Genomic DNA, 18,111 nt, shown 5'->3' with positions numbered 1-18,111 from the left:
AGTATATTGCAGTAGTTGCAGCTCGCTTGAGACTGTGGGGATTCCGAGTGTTTCCATATCTGGACAACTGGCTCCTTAAACGTTCTGACCAGCCATCAACTAATTCAAGCTCTGAACTACTAATTCCAGTTGTGCTCTCATTTGGGAATTTCTGCCAATTACAAGAACCAACTCAGATTTTGGAATTCATTGGTACCGTTTTCAATACGGTCATTCAAGTAGCTTCTCTCCTGCTGTCCAGGATTCAAACAATTCAGTCCTAGGTCAAAAAAGATCAGTCAAAGGTTTTCTCATTCAGCTTGTCTGATACGCCCAGCATTGGGATCCATGTCAGTTACTCTTGTACCGCATGCAAGGTACCATATGAGGATCCTTCAGTGGACACTCGCAACTCAGTAGGCGTTTATGCAGTCAAGTCAAAATGATGCAAGCTTGCAAAAATTACCTTCTGTAATGGATCCATTCCAAACAAATATAAGAAGGCTGTCCATTTGTTCTCCCTCAACCCAAAACCACAGTGATCACAGACCCCACTCAGATCAGGTGGCGGGGCATTTCTAGGGAATGACGGTCCAAAGCACATGCTCCCCCAAAGAGGCCAACAGACATATCAGTGTCCTGGAGATGAGAACTGTCCTCCTAGCTTTGCAGGCCTTCCAAGACACACTTCCAACTGGGGCTATTGTGATGGGATTCAGACAGACAATATGTTGATGGTCTGGTGTGTCAACAAACAGGGGGGAATCGGATCTTACCCTCTTTGTCGAGAAACTATGAGAGTATGGCAATAGGTGATCTCATCCAGTTGCTTTCTGATAGCAATGCACATTCCAGGAAGTCCAAGATGAGCAGGTCTATTCTATTACCTAATGAGTGGTCTCTAAACATGAAGGATGCAGAAAGGTTTTTCATCATGGGGCCAAACATGCTCCGATCTCCCTGCATCTCCTCTCAACAACAAGTACAGCAGATTATTTGCCCTGATCCTCCAAAGTGGGGAAGTCCCAGAGGGATGCTCTTTCACATTTGACCCTCCAAGCTCCTTTATGCTTACCCCCCATTACTTCATAGTAGACGACATCTCGATTGAAAAGCACCGTTATCCTCATTGTCCTTTACTGGCCTCATCAGATCTGTTTTCCCTTTCTTTATCCTAATCTTCTATTTCGATCCTGTCCAGACCTACTGTCACACCCAACAGCCATAACTCATCCAGATATTTCAGGCCTCAAGTTACCAAAAACTTTCTCCAATTCCATTGATTGCTGGACAGCCCAGTCTGTCCTCCCCTGTATGTCACATTCTGTTATAATCATGCAAAGCTTCCATTAAGAAAGTTTACAAAAGCAAATGGAAAGTATTTGTTTTTTGGGTATATAAAAATTAAGATCCATTTTCACACCGATTTCTAAGGTGGTTGATTTTTTTAACAATGATTTTCAGTGAAGAGGCTAGCTCTTCAACTGTCAAGAGTACAATTAGCAGCCATTTCTAGTTTTCATATAGGAGTAAATAACTCGGCCCTAGCTTTCTCCAAGCTTTACAAAGTCTTCCTAAGAAGAATATATTTACTTAGACCTCCTCTAAAGGATCCTACTTTTCCTTAAAATTTAAATGATGTTCTTCAGGCCTTAACCCACCCCCACCCACCTTTTGAACCATTAGCTAAGTATGAACTAAGATTTTTGACATTGAAGACTGATTTCTTAGTTGCTATTAGTTCTGCTGAAAGTGTGTCTGAACTTCAGGATATTTCTCCTAAACCTCTTTATTTAAATTTTCACAAGGATAGAATATCTCTACCATCCAATCTTTCCTTTCTACCCAAGGTGGTGTCAGAATATAATGTTAGTCAGGTTCTCAACCTTCCAGTCTTCTTACCAGATTTATCAAACAAAGGAGAATGTATGTTACACCTGTTGGATGTTCAGACAGCTGTGCTTTTACCTTCACAAAACCAAAGATTTGAGGAAATCTGAACAATTATTTCTTTTGTTTTCTGATTCAAAGTTAGGCAAACGGGTTTCTAAAGTGACTTTAGCCAAATGTTTGACTTGACTGTATTTCCGTTGTCTATGAAAAAGTGGGTTTGTCTTTACCAAAACCACCAAACACCCATTCACCAGGTCTATGGCAACTTCTTCAGCCTTTTTGTCTAGAACCTCCTTGGATGATGATTGCACAGCTGCAAGTTGGGCTAATCCTCATACCTTTATTGCCAGTTACATATTGGATCTGCTGTCTAGGGGAAGAGCAGCCTTTGGCTCAGCTGTGCTCAGGAATATCCTTCTTTAGTGTCCTCCCAGGATTTAGATAGCTGGGGACTCTGTACCAACAGCTGGGGAATGAATGATAATGACAGCGTCAGATAAAGTTATGTACTCATCATAATGTTCCATCTGTGCTGTCCATTTTCATTCTTCTCAGCTTCTCTCCCACCACCCCCTTCTTTGCTTTACTCTGGAAAGACCAAAGGATATTGGAGAAACCACTGCTTCTTTTTTTTTTTAATCTTAAATTCCATTATTTCCAGATTCTTCGTTACTCTGCAGGTCTAGGGGCAGCAAACTAGATTTGAGGTGTGGAAGGTGACTAGAGCATTGTGGGTAAAGGGAGGAGCTTGAGAGTTTGTGTTTTATGATCTGGAAGAAGCAGCTGAGTCAGATAAGAGGATTGGATCCAAATCCAATAGTTGAGGAAGAATAAGAATGGACAACATATGGAACATTATGGTGACTACTTTAACTTTTTTTTTCTGTATTGCATGCTGCACTTCAGTCTGTCTGCACATTAACAAATTTCAAGATGGCAGTGACCACTGAGGTCAACCTTCATCATTCCAGATGGAAAGCCTGACCCTTTCACTTTGCTGAGCTCATCTGGATGGATATTCAAAGCCACCACCTAACTAAAGCAATATTTGCATCAAATTCCAGCAGAAGAAGAAACAGCTGTCAGAGCTGGTATTCTGTGTACTTGATGAAATAGCTGGAAAGGTAGATAGTCCAGTAGGAATCCTAAATTGGCTGGAAAACATATCCATTGTCTACAAATAGCTCAGGTACAACACATGACTATCAGAACTCTACAGCTTGCTACTAGCTTATCCACCCATTTTCTGGAGCAGTGAACCACTTGTGCAGCAAAGAGCTGCCAAGGATGCAAAACAGAAATGAAAGGTAGCATAGAAAGATTGTCTTCTTTGAGGCGAGACGTAACTGAGGAGCCTTTTGGAGTCTGGTGCAAGAACAGGACCAGGACCTAAGAAATGGTGACGGGAATAATCGATCCTGGTAGGAGGGTCATGACCGGGGCAGATAAGAGTGAATACCCAAGACACCATTGCATAACATCTTAACCAACAAGGCCACCTAAATGACTGAAGAGTATATAAAAACACTGATGTCGAACCCAACACTGTAAGCACAATTTCTTCCCTCACTGTTGTATGGTACAGTCACATCTTCCTTTACACAGAAAGAGAATTGCATTAAGAAATATATAAAGAAACGGTAGGCCCAGGTTGTCAAATCCTGTGCATACTGTATTGAGGTAGGCAAATGTCTTGTTTCCCCAAGTAAAACTCATTTGTAACACACAAGTATACATGGTAAGACATCTGTTATAAGAATGTTTGTACCACTTGAGTGTTTTATCTTTGTAATATATTCATTTACAAAGTAAGTATTTTTACTAGTATCCTGTTTTCTGCTACTGAAGTAATAATTCTGCTTTTAATACTGGTAAATTTTGAAAGCTATATTTTTTGTTCTTTTCTGTGTTCTTTCTTGTCCTTTGTGGATCCCTTTAAGCAAACTTAAGTGTTTTGGGTGTCTTTAATCCATAAGCTATCATAGTTTACACCAGGATATATTTAGGGCATTTTTTTCACATGTGGACACCCTGGTGCTATAGGGTAATTTGTTAATAAAGTATTGAAAAAAAAAGTAAGAAAGGAAAGAAAATTAAAAAAAATGTAATATGACTGCACAAGTTAATGTGGCAAACTGTGTGCGTTTTGCCTTTATAGCTAGTAAACATTTCCAATCTGTAACTTAAAATAAAGGCCACAGTGGTTGCATCTAACATGAGATGTTCCATGCAGCTGACTGGGTTTAGGAAAAGACATTCACCCCGTCCAAGTAAGTATGTATTTTTTTTTTTTACTGGAATGAGCAGTTTTCTTTGACTAAAATAAGTGTCAAAAGAGACTTTTTTTTTTTTTTTTTTTTTTTTTTTTTATGGACATGGTTCTCAAAATGGTGACAGCTTAAGCGGCTTGAGTTAGTCCTGGTAAGAATTTGTTAGTCTTGGCACCATCCGCAGTGTGGAGAAGGATGGCATTGTGCAAATTTATGCAAAGGAAAAAAAAAAGATGTTCCTGTAATAGCTGTGATCATTAATGCACTTGTTACAGGGTAAAGCCTATGGAATTGAAGTGAACTGGTTGATGATAAATGACAGCTCATTTAATAAAGAAAAGTTGTGAAGAAAATAAGAATTTTCATACAGATTTTTCTTTATGTGATGCATCTGTTACATCATTTTCTTTCTTTAACAGAGAACTATCAAAATTTAAAACGTTTGTGAATCCAACAGAGTTGAGGAGGTCCTCCATTTCTATATTGTTGGCTTTGCTACCTCTCCCTCATCATTTTGGTGCAGTTAAATCTGAGGTAAGGTATTTATTTTGCAGTGTGCTGTGTGGTCTTTTTCATAGCCAAGTTTCTAGACAAATCTCCTTAAGTCACTTAATATGTTTTACATTTTAAGAGATTGGTGGTTATATTGTTTTACTCAGCTTTAACATTTCTAGTGTCTTGATAACTTGGTAAAAAATAATTTGAGGCTCTTGCTGGAATTTAACCCCTGTGAAAGTAGACTTGTTTTAGTTTATTAGTGATTCTTAATTCACTTTTTTATCAACTAAGTAGCAGTTATTTTTCACTGAAAAATCTGGCAGTATTTTCTACCTGCCTTTCTAAGTTGAGGAACGTAAGGCCAGTTCAGTGTGATGGCCTACATCCGTCTTGGATGGAAACATGTTTCTAAGTGGCAGGTACCAAATAGTCAAGAGAAACATTTGTTACACAAGGCCGAGGATGTGAAATGACAATGTTAATAACTGTGATAGTGACAGGCATGATACCTAAAGTCCCAAAATTGCATATGTATATCTTTCTTAGAGTCACCTTAACATTTCTTCAGTGATTGTTTGATATCTAATGTATAGTAACAGTTTAAGCAATGTGGATTATGAAGGTGCAGCCTTATCATACAGTATAGTGTGGACTTTCTCCAAAGATGTGTGTATGTGTTGTATTTGCATGGTATTTATTTATGAATATAGATGATCTGTTATTTTTTTAGGTAGATGTTAACAATGGTGGGTGGTGGAGTCTTTAGATGCAGTCATATGTGCAGTGGGAGATAAGCAAATTGTTGTATTTTCTCTTACTATTGTAATTAGAGTGGTGTGAGGGGGGGGTAGCCCCAGATCCAGGCTGTTAGATGTACGATTGGCAGGTGCCAATGTGGCATGATTGCATATCTGGCATTCATTTATAAAGACAGGAGAACATTGCTGCTTCATAAATGAGAGGCATTGCTGCGTTTGTGATTGTAGTGGAATGTGCTTGCAACTGTAACTGATATAGTTAAAGGACAAAAGAGACACTTGTTTTTATGGTTGAGGTGATACTATTTAGGGGAACGAGTGTATCAGATGAGTTGGCTGTAGCTTTTTCGAAGCATGATAAATCTTATTTTTTGGCTAGTTATCTGTGAAAATGGATTTGAAGTATCCATTTTCACAGAGAACTACAGTATTGACTAAACTACCCAGAGTAGGAGGCATAAGAAAAGCATCAAAGATTTCCTGGTCTCTTCTCTCAATACGTCTAGTAAGTTGTGATACTGACATTTTTACATGAAATTAGTGTCACTGATCAGACCATCCAAAACCTACTAGCCAAACATTTCCCACTATCTGTTAATGGTTATAGCTAAATGCATAGATCATGATCAGACAGCTCATTTTTTTGCAGTCCTTCAATGTAGATGCTTTACTGCCAACATATCCAGTATCTAAATATAGTACCTCTGAGGCCATACCCACATGGAACAAGAAAAGTACAAATTTGATGATGCCCTTTACTTTCTTCCTCACTGATAAATCACGGATCCAATCCTGTGATCTGACTCAACCGCATTCACAAGACTTGGGATCAGAATCTCAAACTTCTCCCTCTACTCATAATGTTCTCTTCCATCCCCAACTCCCCAGATCTTATTTGCTGCCATCAGAACAAGATCGTGATATGAATCTCGAGCGTGAGAAAGTGTTTTTGTCTACTTTTCTCACAAGTTCTAGGCTTCTTACAGTTTATATTAGAATTGCTGTTTTTTACCTCCCTATGCTACCTTTCTAGCCATTCACTAGCATTAAGGCGCCTTTATTTCTTACCCTTCATGCTCTTGTTGGTGCTTTTCCTTTCTGTAACTTTAGTGGTTAGGTGTCAAAAAAAAGCTTTGTGCATTTATAGATTTTTTAGTGCTGTTCAACTCTTAACCACTGGCTTTAGATTAAGTGTGGGTTTTATACAGCTATTGTATGCGTGTTTCTTTGTGTACCAATCTTGCATACACTGGGAATATGTCTGGCTAGCCCGTTTTTAAGAAATGCACTTCTTTTGGGCTTCAGATCCCCAGTTCTGTTGCCTACAAGAAGTGCATTTAGTTGGATTGTGCCATATGCTCCTGTTTCAGTCCTAGGGCCCTTTCAGACTGAATAAATTGGTAATTAGAAGGATTGTTACCAGCTTTGTCTTCCTCTCCTGGGACTCAAGCCCCCTCCAAATCTCACCATTGCTCCTCGGAATGTAAGAAACAATCTCTCAAAAAGGCTCTGAGGGACTTGGAGCTGCCAGAGAAACTTAGAAAGGCCTTGGATCTGTCTCCTTCAGATCCCAAGACCATAATACCTTCCCTGGATACACAGGTCTCTTTGGATCCGACAGGTATCATTACAGTCATCTGTTCCCCCATGCCATCCACTTCCTACTTGAATCCCAGGCTCTTAGATCTGATGGTTAGAAGCTGGTTCCTGGAATTTGCCTTGGAACCCATTTCTCCAGCTCTGCTGGCCCAGTTGTTCCATACCCCAAAGAAGCAGTGCAAACCACCATCTCTACCATCATCCAGATCTTCTAGGAACTTGACAGAAGTCGATATGGACAGGATGACGTGGATTTTCTTTAGGGCTCAGATCCAGATAGGGGACCTGCCATCTCCATCCCCTCCCACATCCGTGAACACATCTGCCTGACAGATTCTGTCTTTTTCTCTGATCTGATCTACAGCTTTGGAGGCCAAGGATCCTAGATCGCCAAGAGGTGTGGCTTCAGATCTGAGGAAGCTGCTTCCTCAACTCTGACAGTATCCATTGTGACATCCCCTCTCTGGGCCAGTAATCAAGGACCCTGATTCCTTGCCACTGACACTGAAGAGGGGCGTTCACTTGGAACAGAAATAGATGAACACAGTGTTTCCAGATACAGCTCTCTGCATCAAGCACAATTTCCCTTAAAAGCACACTGGGAGCACACTCAGTCCGGGGTCTGGGTTTCTCTCTTTCTCCAGGTCCCCAGAAAGACTCCCCACTGGCACAGCTATAAAGTAAAGTTGAGTCCTCAGCCAAGTGTCCAAGCCATGTCCTGCACCACTCTCTCTGTGTCTGAAATCAGTGCTCTGTGTCCCTGCTGCAGGCAGCTCTGACACACACACACACACACACACACAGACATGCACACACACAGACATGCACACACACAGACACGCACACACATACACACACAGACACGCACGCACACACACACACACACACACACACACACACACACACACACACACACACACACACACACTACAGATTTTTACTAGCTTTGTTCCCTTTTGCCCACACTATAAGGTAGTTGCACTGCCACAAGACACTCCAAAGCCAACTACTGTATGGCTGTTACAAGGGTATGCAATTATACAGTGTAAAATTAATGTTAATATAAGTGATAGTATTTGGCCAATGCTGTAAGGCTTTTAGGAGTGGCCACAGTGTTACCATGTAGATTTAAGACCTTTCAACGCTTAAATATATTTAATAATAAAAGAATATGAAAATATATATTTACAATAAACACCAAAGTTTCAAGTCACAGCAAATATTAAAATAACACAGATGAGAAGATTCACACAGAAAAACAATACTTAACTAATCTCACTATATCTTCCTGACTGAAATAAAGAATTACTATTCTCTTGTTCACTTACTAAAGCAAGGAAAGATGAAATGGATGTGAGATCCTTCTATGTCAGGTTCTAAAAATAGACTGCTATGAGACTACTGTCTTGTCTGGTATTTAAACATAATTTTTGTCCTAGATTACAAAATGGCATCTCATCTGGTCATCTTTCTTTCCCACACTAACTCCAGCAGTAGAAGCTGGCAGGATTTAGCACAAATATGTTACAGTACATATTTCAAGCTTTGCTAAAGTTTATTGCAGGATCAGGAAGCTGTAAAACAATTTTAACCTTTCTGCTCTTCCTAGAGAGACTAACAAACCATACTTACAGACATTGCTTCTCTGGCTTCATTCAAAACTGTGAGAGTAACATCTTTATGGCCTAGGCCCAGTAATTTAGTTTCAGAACATTTTTCAAAGTTAACAAAGCAACACATGTAAGTTACACACAGCAGGTATATTTAATAGAAAAAGTAATAAAAAACAAAAACATTTTTTTATATATTTTCTATTTTTTCTATTATTTTTTCTATTAAATATTTTTTTCTATTTTTTTATATTTTTTCTATTAAATATACCTGCTGTGTGTAACTTGCCTGTGTTGCCTTGTTATATTTTGGACCTTTGCTCGTTGGTTACTTTATCCAGCACAGAGGGATTTTTCCTGTTTGTATTTTTCAAAGTTAGCTGCAGCTGGACTGTGATTAACCTCTTCTGTTCCAGTATCCTCTGTTACAGTATATTCATTTCAACAGTTACAATGCATACGTTTAATCAGTTACTACACACATGTACATTTCTTTCCTGTCCAGCAGGACCCACTATTCATCCATTTTCAATGCAAGCAAATCTCACAAATATATTTTAATTTCAAGCATGTGTACAAATCACTTTGTTATACAAATGACATATAATTCTTTACAAAATTCCAGCTAGTTGTGCTGGCATATGTTACACATCCACTGCCTTACTGCCCCTGGCATAGCTGGCAATACCTCACGTCATCACGTCCCTGATCAGTCCTGCTCCGATACCTTCAGATCAGGGCGGGTCTCTGATCCAGGAGGTTGGTGCCATGTCCGAGGGGTTTGCTTTAGCTCCAACTTTGTGTGATCCATCCTTTTCCCCTCAGTGCCTCGGGCCTGGACAGTTTGGGTCCAGCACTCTCTGGAGAGCTTAGATACAGGTTTGGCCCTGACCATCCTTCCTTTGGCTATCCCGGCACTGAAGAGCGGAGGAGGAGTTTCCCCAGTTCCATCAGCTTTCCAGACAGCAGAAAGGGTTTTCTCTTTGCATAGAGAATCCTCCTCTCTGGTCTTGGATCCTGCCCCTCGTCCCTCAACCGGTCCGAGCTCTGAGCCCATCATCTCTGCTCATCAGGGTCAGCCAGCTCATGGAAGCCTCCATCCGTGCTCCCTAGAGGGGTTTCCCCTCTCTTCCAATACCTCTCCTGAGCATCCCATAGAAGAGGTTCATAGGAAGAGAATGTGTAAGAAGGCACACACAGACTTTCCTTTGGAGTCTCTCACAGAAGACGCAGATTTCGATGAAGGGGAAGGAACCCCCGATTGCCACCTGATAGTTTCTCCCTTTTTTTAATTTCTCCAAATCTTTTGGGTTTCTAATACCATGACTGGAATGGACCCCATTCCTAAGTCAAAGTACAATTCAAGTTCATGGAATTAGTATCGTTTCACTCTTTGATGTCAGCCAAAAGTGCTCTTTGCAGCACCCGCAATGTGCCCAGTAATGACTACTCCTGCGATTTGTATGAAGTTGCATATATTGGTAGCGTATCTGAATAGGAGTCTTTTTTATAAGACCCGTTGCTCCTACTACTGTTGGAACTATCTGAGTACCTTTCTTCCACATTACTCTCGTTTCTGCTTCCAAATCCTGATATTTTATGACTTTGTGCATCTCTGTACACAGGACACTGTAGTCACTGGGTGTAGCAATTTTAATGATCAATGCTACATGTTATGTGATCCTATCTCGCCTACATTCTGAATGATGGGTTCGGAGCCGATCCCTCGGCTCCGACTCGGCACGCTTATGCCAAAGAGCGAAGTCTCTTATTGGCTGAGCTTACTATATCCCAGGATGCACCACTACCAGTCCTCCAGATCTCGCTTTGCGCTTCGCTGCGAAGACGTGGTCTCGAGCTGGCTGGGCTGAGTAGTTTTATTAACTAACTTTTCTGTCAGTTTTTTGCTGTTTTTGCTCACAAAAGCTGTTTTAACGGCTATCGCTAACTTTGTATACGATTTGGATTGTTAAATTGTTGTGTGTGATTGGGTTCAGTTTGTTTTCGGCCCCCCCTCCATCCAGTGCCTTCCCGGACTGTCAACCTTAATACTTTACAGGGTCTCTAGTAATTATATAATTGGTTAGAGTTACCTGTTCTTTTTTACAGGAAGTGTTTGCATTAGTTATTACTGTAAGCTTAGATTTATCAGCAGTAAAAATTTAGTGTACTTTCCTGTCAGAGTGACTAGATTTGTGTATCATCATGTCTCAAACCCCTAGGCCTTCGGGCTTTAAAAAATGTTCAAATTGTGGGTTTAAAATGTCTATCACAGACGATCATTCGCTCTGTGTATATTGTCTCGGGCAAAGCACTTGCAGGAGTCATGCAGTGTATGTCACGCTTTTTCCTCAAGGGTCCTCCAGGAGAGGAAAAATAAATTGATTCTTAAGGGGTTAGTTAAACCTTCCTTTGAAGAAGCCTTGGCATCCTCTCCTGCTCCAACCAAAAAGAAAAGGGCTTCGGTTCCGACCAGTCCGTCGGACCCGGCTGCCAAGAAACTTAGGCAGGCCTCTCCTTCGGCTCCAAAGACTTCGGAGCCGAGGTTGGAACGGTCTGCCTCGATGCCACCAGTATCGACTCCTCTGGCTTCGGAGCCGATGGCTGGGGCATCGAGGCGGGTCACCTTCGCCGGCTCCACTGCTCGGAGCCGACAAGGGTCGCCGCCAGACACTTCCTCCTCGGCGCCAAGTCTACCTCGGCACCGATGGAATCTGCTGTGAGTATTCCTCGGCGCCGATACTCATCGAGTCGCCTCGAGCCGGTCCCCTAGCCCTTTGGGGCCGATGGAGAGGCCTTCGAACCCGCTCTGTTTCCTCTCGGTCTTCGAGGATGTCGGATTCTGATATAGACAGGGTGCTCCAAAGACTGTTCCAGTCCCCAGTCTTCCAAAATTTGTTTCGGTTCCGACCCAGCTGGTTTCGAGCCGATGACCTTGGCCCACCCGTTGCCATTCCTCCTCCGACCGCTTCGGCTCCGCCGGAGCAGGTGCTGTTGGAGCCGGTGGAGATCTCAGGGTCGGCTCCGACCCTTACTCCAACCCGGCCTTCGGGTCCGAGTTTAGTACGCCGGACTTCTTCGGCTGGACCCGGGGTGATGTTTCGACCTATGCTTTCGGTTCCGAGCCTCCCTCGGTGCTCGGCGGGACTTCCGTCGGCTATCACGGCTCGAGTCCGGACACTCCCAGGATTCTGGGGTCCGGCTTTCAGGGCCATGAGGAGTGCCTTGGCCAAGTCCTCTTCGCCATCTCTCCGGTTTTACCAGCACCTTCCCTGGGCGTGGAGACTGGGTCTTTGGCAGTTCCACTGTCCGTAGCCAGCGGAGCCCCGAGGCCTGAGGTTACCCCAGTGGGGTTCCCTCCTCCTGAGGGTTCTTCGAGTTGTCTTCAGAGGAACCCCCAAGGAAGAGATCGTGCAAGAGGAAGCACGTGGACTCCCGAGTCTATTACATCGGACACTGATATGGATGATGCGGAGGGGTCCCAGTCGCCCTCGGATGATGTCTCATTTGCAGACATCTTAGAGATCCTCAAACAACGAGGCGGCTGGATATCCAAACCCCCTCTGCTGACGAATCAGTGCTCCTCAAGGCCTTTGGGGCTCAGCCCTCCGCCTCCTGGGTGTCTCCGCCTTCGACGAGCTTCTGGATTTAGTTTGTCGAAGGCGTGGGAACATCCAGATACCGTGGAACCAGTCCCTTCGTCCAAATAAATTTTTATCTGCTCCCCGAGAAGAAGTTCCTTACTAAAGGCGTGGCTGTAGATGCCATGGTGGTGGCATCTGCTACACAACAGGACGTGGCAGAGGCTTCAACGTCCATCCATCCTCCTAATAAGGAGTCTAGGAGTATGGATAGGTGGAAGCGCACCCTGACTTCAGCGGCCTTTACCTTAAGGTCTCTGAATTATTTGGCACATTTTACCAGGCTTCAGAGGGATCTGGTCAAGGAGTTGTCAGATTCCTCTCGGTAACCTACCTGAGCAGCTAGCCCAGTCCGTTAGCTCTCAGTTGGCTATCCTTACGTCAATTTCTAACTCGTCCATGAGGCTCATTTCCTGTGCGGCCAAGGGGTGGGTAGAGCGGCAGGCACAGGCGTGGCTCTACGTGACAAGCCTGGCTCCGCTTGTGTCAGTTCGGAGGCCTTCAAGTCTTCCTTCCGACGCTCCCTTTGATGGGTCCTCATTGTTTGGACCCAAGGTGAAAGACACCCTTACCGCTGTGAGCAAGAGGGAAAAACGTTATCTGCCGAGGTGCCCGTTATTCCACTCCCTTCGGCCTTACCCCAAGGCTAAAGGAGGGGGAAAATGTGGTTCGAAAATCTCGCAAGTTTTTCTCCCAACAGCAGGAAGATTCCCTCCAGAGGCAGAGGGCGGGAAATTTTTCAGGGAGACGCCGTCCCAGAGGCGGCAGAGGGCCCCGCAATTCTGGAGACCGCGAGTCCTTTCGTGGCTCTTCAGCCTCCCACACGTCATGAGGGATTGCCCGGCTGTGCTGCTCGAGCCAGTCGGGTGTCGCTTGCCAAGCACCTAAATGCCTGGGAGTCAATCACTCAGGACATATGGGTTCTTTCGAGCATTGTCGGAGGTTACTCCATCCCATTCAATTACTCACCCCACCGTCCAAGAGAATCCCGGACCCACCACCCAGTCAAAGGGAAATAGCAGCCGCAGAAGCTTTAAAGCTGCTAGAAAAAGGAGTCATCCAACCGGTCCCCACAGACCAGATCGGATCAGGAAATTACTCCAGGTTCTTTTAGTGCCAAAAGACAGGGGACCTGAGACCAATATTGGATCTCAGCAGACTGAACCAATCCGTCGAAATCCAAATTCGAATGGTCACGTTACAATCCATTCTCCGTTGTTGGAGAAGGATGTTTGGATGTGCTCCATAGACCTCAAGGACGCCTATTATCACATACCGATACATCAGGCGTCCAGAAGGTATCTGCGCTTCAGCCTGGGAGTCAGTCATTACCAATTTTGTGCTCTGCCCTTTGGTCTCACCACAGCCCCAGGGTGTTCACCAAGTGTTTGGCAGTAGTGACGGCTCACCTGAGAAGTCTTGGATTCCAAGTGTTTCCCTATCTCGACGACTGGCTCCTGACTGCCACCACCAGGCATCTACTAATGGACAACCTCAAAGCCACCATCTCCTGGGTGTTTCCCTAGGGATTACATTCAATTGGTCAAAGTCTGTCTTGCTGCCCTCTCAGCATAAAGTTTATAGGAGCAGAGATAGACTCAAGATTGATGCGTCTTTCTTCCTGCCGAAAGGATCCGAACTTTACAGGGCCAAGTTCAAGCTCTGATCTCGAGATCCAAAGCCCCAGCCAGGATGGTCCTACAGGTTCTAGGCTCAATGTCTGCCACGGTTCTTTTAGTTCCTCTAGCAAGGTTACACATGAGGATTCTTCAGTGGCTCTTGTCAACTCAATGGTCCTTTCAGGATCTTCCCCTCAATCATCACATCATGATTACGGAAATATGCAAAAGGGACCTTCGCTGGTGGCTTCAAACATCCAACTTGGATCAGGGAAAACCCTTTGTTCTCCCCCCTCCAGTGGTTACCCTGACGACAGATGCCTCCCAGATAGGGTGGGGGGGGCATTGTCTGGGCAGGCTAGTTCAGGGCTCCTGGCTTCCGGAAGAAGCTCTTCTCCACATCAACGTGTTGGAGATGAGGGCTGTACTTCTATCCCTACAGGCCTTACACAAGTTTCTTCCTCAGGGCATCATCGCCATCCACACAGACAACATGTCGGTGGTTTGGTATCTGAACAAACAAGGAGGGACCAGATCGTATCCCCTTTGCAGAGAGGCCATGAGAGTGTGGGAATGGGCTGTAGCTACCAACCGCTTCTTGGTAGCGACCCACATCCCGGAAAGTCAAATGTATTGGCGGACAAATTAAGCAGGACAATTCTCTCTCCTCACGAATGGTCTCTAAACCGCACAGTAGCAGCCCAGGTTTTCAAGAGATGGGGACGCTGCTGCGACCTATTTGCAACTCCACAAAACACCAAGTGCCAGAGGTTCTTCTCCTTGATTCCACATCAGGAAGTACCAGCCATGGATGCTCTAGCACAACCTTGGCCAACAGGGCTACTTTATGCCTTTCCTCCAATCCCACTCCTACCAAAAGTTATCCAAAAGCCTCTCAACTGGGGTCTTCAATGATTCTGATTGCCCCATACTGGCCTCGTCAGATATGGTTTCCTTACCTGAAAAGCATGCAGTGGACGATCCGTGGACCTTAGACCTGATCCCGGATTTGCTAATCCATCAGTCGGACATTGGCATCAGTCCCTTCAATCTCTAAAATTGACAGCTTGGCTCCTCCACTTCCAACCTTAGTTAGAAGGCACACACTAGACCCGGAAGTTGTTCACATTTTATCTTCGGCCCACAAACCCACCACTAACAAATTGTACCTCAGTAAGTGGAAGAGGTTTGCTATCTGGGCTCAACTCAAGGGCTTAGACCCTATCACTGCTCCTGTCCCAGAGGTTTTGAAATTCTTAACATCCCTGTTTAATCAGGGATCTTCTGTCTCGACTATTAAAGTCCAACTAGCTGCTATCTCGAAATTCCATGAATCCACGGATCCTCCTTTGATGAGCAGCAGACTATGCAAAACGTTCATTAAAGGTGCCAGTCTGTTAAGACCACCAGTTTTCATCCTGCACCTCCGTGGGATCTTGATTTGGTGCTTCGTGCATTAACATCCACCCCTTTTGAACCGGCTGCTACATGCAATTAAAATATCTGTCTTGGAAAACGGCATTCTTAGTGGCTATTACCTCTGCAAGGAGAGTCTCAGAACTTCAAGCCCTGTCTATTAAACCACCGCATTTGATTTTCCACAAGGATAGAGTATCACTTAGGCCTAATCCATCCTTTGTCCCCAAAGTCTGTTCTAGTTTCTGTCTTCAACAATCTCTAGAGCTACCAGTTTTCTTTCCAAAATTCTCTAATGAAGCAGAATATACTCTCCATAAATTGGATGTTCACAGGCAATTACGCTTCTATTTAGACAGGACTCAGCAACCATAAGTCAGACCAGTTGTTTGTGTCCTTCTCAGATAATAAATTGGGCCAAACCATTACAAAAGCTACAATCTCAAAATGGATCAGAGATTGCATAACTCAGGCCTATTCTTCTTCAAATAAACAACTTACATCATCTATCAAAGCTCATTCTACAAGAGCTATGGCTACTTCTATAGCCTTTCATTCCAAGCTCGCTATATCGGAAATTTGTGCTGCGGCTACTTGGTCCAATCCGCACACTTTCATTTCCCACTACAAATTGGATGTGGCATCTAGAGGACGAGCTTCATTTGGTTCCACGGTACTCAGGAGTGTTTTCCAGTGAGCCACCCAGGATTCAGGTGCTAGGACGCTGTCCCATCATTCAGAATGTAGGCGAGATAGGATCACATAACATCTTTTAGTTATGTACTCACCATAACTTCAGATGTTTGGGATCCATCTCGCCACATTCCTAATACCCACCCTCCTTCCCCTGCCTTGGAGATCAGAAGAGATTGAACGGTTTTGAGTTCTACTGTTTTATCTTGTTTCATCTGACGATGTTATATAAGCAGGGTATGCATGTGTGCATGTATGCGGACAAACTAGATCTGGGGGACTGGTAGTGGTGCATCCTGGGATATAGTAAGCTCAGCCAATAAGAGACTTCGCTCTTTGGCATAAGCGTGCCGAGTCGGAGCCGAGGGATCGGCTCCGAACCCATCATTCAGAATGTAGGCGAGATGGATCCCAAACATCTGAAGTTATGGTGAGTACATAACTAAAAGTTTTGTCTTCTTTTCTTGGACCACTATATCCGGTTATCTAGCATCTGTCTTTTGAACTGTTGGTAATAGATGATTCCATGTGATGCAGGCTTCATAATTTTCTATGATGCTTTGTGGCTAATGTTTTTCAGCCACTTCAGTACCATAATGTTTTCACAATCCCCCCAGTGTAACAGTCTCACCACATTATTATGCATTTCAGTATGCAGTCCTTCTGCCATTATTATGTCACAACCAGCAACGAGGTGTGTAACCGTTTCCAATTCTGTTTTACAAAACATACTTTTGTCTTTTTCTCCAACATGGTAAATGGACTTTGTAAACCAACATGTACATAGCCCACTATCTTGAGCTGCCAATATTAACCTTTCATCTCTTGGTTTGAGTTCACCTTTCTTTAACCATTCCTGCATTTATTCCTGATCAACATGAAGTTTTTACAGAAGTTTTCTATACTTGCAACTATATTTATGTATTTTCCACATTTCTTGCCTTCTCATGTGGTCCTTCATCTTATATTCTTTCTTTTGTTTTTTGGCATATTCAGTTGCTGCCTGGGTTTTTATCCACTTGTGGTTTGATTTCCATTTCTGCTTGATGCTAATATGCCTCTGATAGCCTAAGCAAAGAAGTCATCTTAGATTTATTCTCCTCATTTTTAAAAACTTTCACTACATTTGGGTCTTTGGGTCTTTACATTTGGGTTGGAAATCTGATGAAGCGTATGGTACATACGCGAAAGCGCTCATTTCTTATACTTTTACCTTTGGATTAAAGAAGAAACTTTTTATCACTACGTTGTTGGCTGATTAATGGACTTTGTGAGTATATGCTGCCATTTCGTACTGGATATACTTGTGTTTTCTTACTACATTTGGGTCTTGTGAGGTCAGCAGATGTGTGTGGAGTCCCACAATTGCAGATCTGTACATGTAATCGATTTTAAGGAGGCCCACCCCTCCTTCAGAATGGGGAATGTATACTCTTGATATGCACTGATTTGTATAAATCATTTGATGAGCATGAAGCATCCTTCTTGTTTTCCTATCTAATCTATCCAACATGTCTTGGGACCAGTCAGTCACTCCAAAACTGTAAGTTAGGACAGGAAGAGCTTTCTGTGAGCCATATAATAGCCATGACCTACTCCGTTAAGCAGACAGCTTAATGGGTTAAGGGCAAGGGAAAAGAGCAATGATGACAGAGTCCCTGGGATAATAATCTGTCCTTTATCATGGTTTAATTGCGAAGTGGTTTGCCACTGTTTCATGGTCACTAATGTAGGTGACCAGTGTAGGGTGTATCTTATACATTTTTAAGCACTTCTGATCTGTGCTGAAACTTTTTTTTCTCCCACCCTGTTACTGTTGTGTTCTTAAAGTTGATAAAACTGGTCTAACAGCGTTTGTGTTATCTGATTGTCTCAAGGCTTGCTGGTATAAACTTATTCCCTTTTTGTAAATTCTTGCATGTCATTGCTAGAATCTCCTTGTTTATGACTGAGAGTGCTTCTCAAACAATCTGGAAATATAGAGCTGATAAGTATATATTTTTGGCACTTTGTTCAGAGTTCTGCACTGTCTGTATTTTTGTTTGAATTATTTACATATTTGCGAGCATTGTTTTCTGATCTGTGCTGAAACTTTTTTCTCCCGCCCTATTGCTGTTGTGTTCTTAAAGTTGTCG

The 18,111-nt window shown here is 43.3% G+C and overlaps 1 protein-coding gene across 2 annotated transcripts in view; it reads left to right on the top strand.

The window, feature by feature from the left end:
- RALGAPB (Ral GTPase activating protein non-catalytic subunit beta) overlaps positions 1 to 18,111 on the top strand; it is a 3,411,848-nt gene that overhangs the window by 1,748,303 nt on the left and 1,645,434 nt on the right. For both annotated transcript variants that reach the window (XM_044090192.1, XM_044090191.1), the window contains exon 12: positions 4,562 to 4,676. In XM_044090192.1, coding sequence (XP_043946127.1) covers positions 4,562 to 4,676 — 115 coding nt within the window. The remainder of the gene's footprint in view (positions 1 to 4,561; positions 4,677 to 18,111) is intronic.

The sequence above is a fragment of the Protopterus annectens genome, chromosome 12.part0 (genome assembly GCF_019279795.1).
Source record: "Protopterus annectens isolate FY-2018-M chromosome 12.part0, PAN1.0, whole genome shotgun sequence".
NCBI classification, from domain to species: domain Eukaryota; kingdom Metazoa; phylum Chordata; order Ceratodontiformes; family Protopteridae; genus Protopterus; species Protopterus annectens.
The sequence above is the reverse complement of the archived record's forward strand: the minus strand, read 5'-3'. Positions and strand labels throughout refer to the sequence as shown.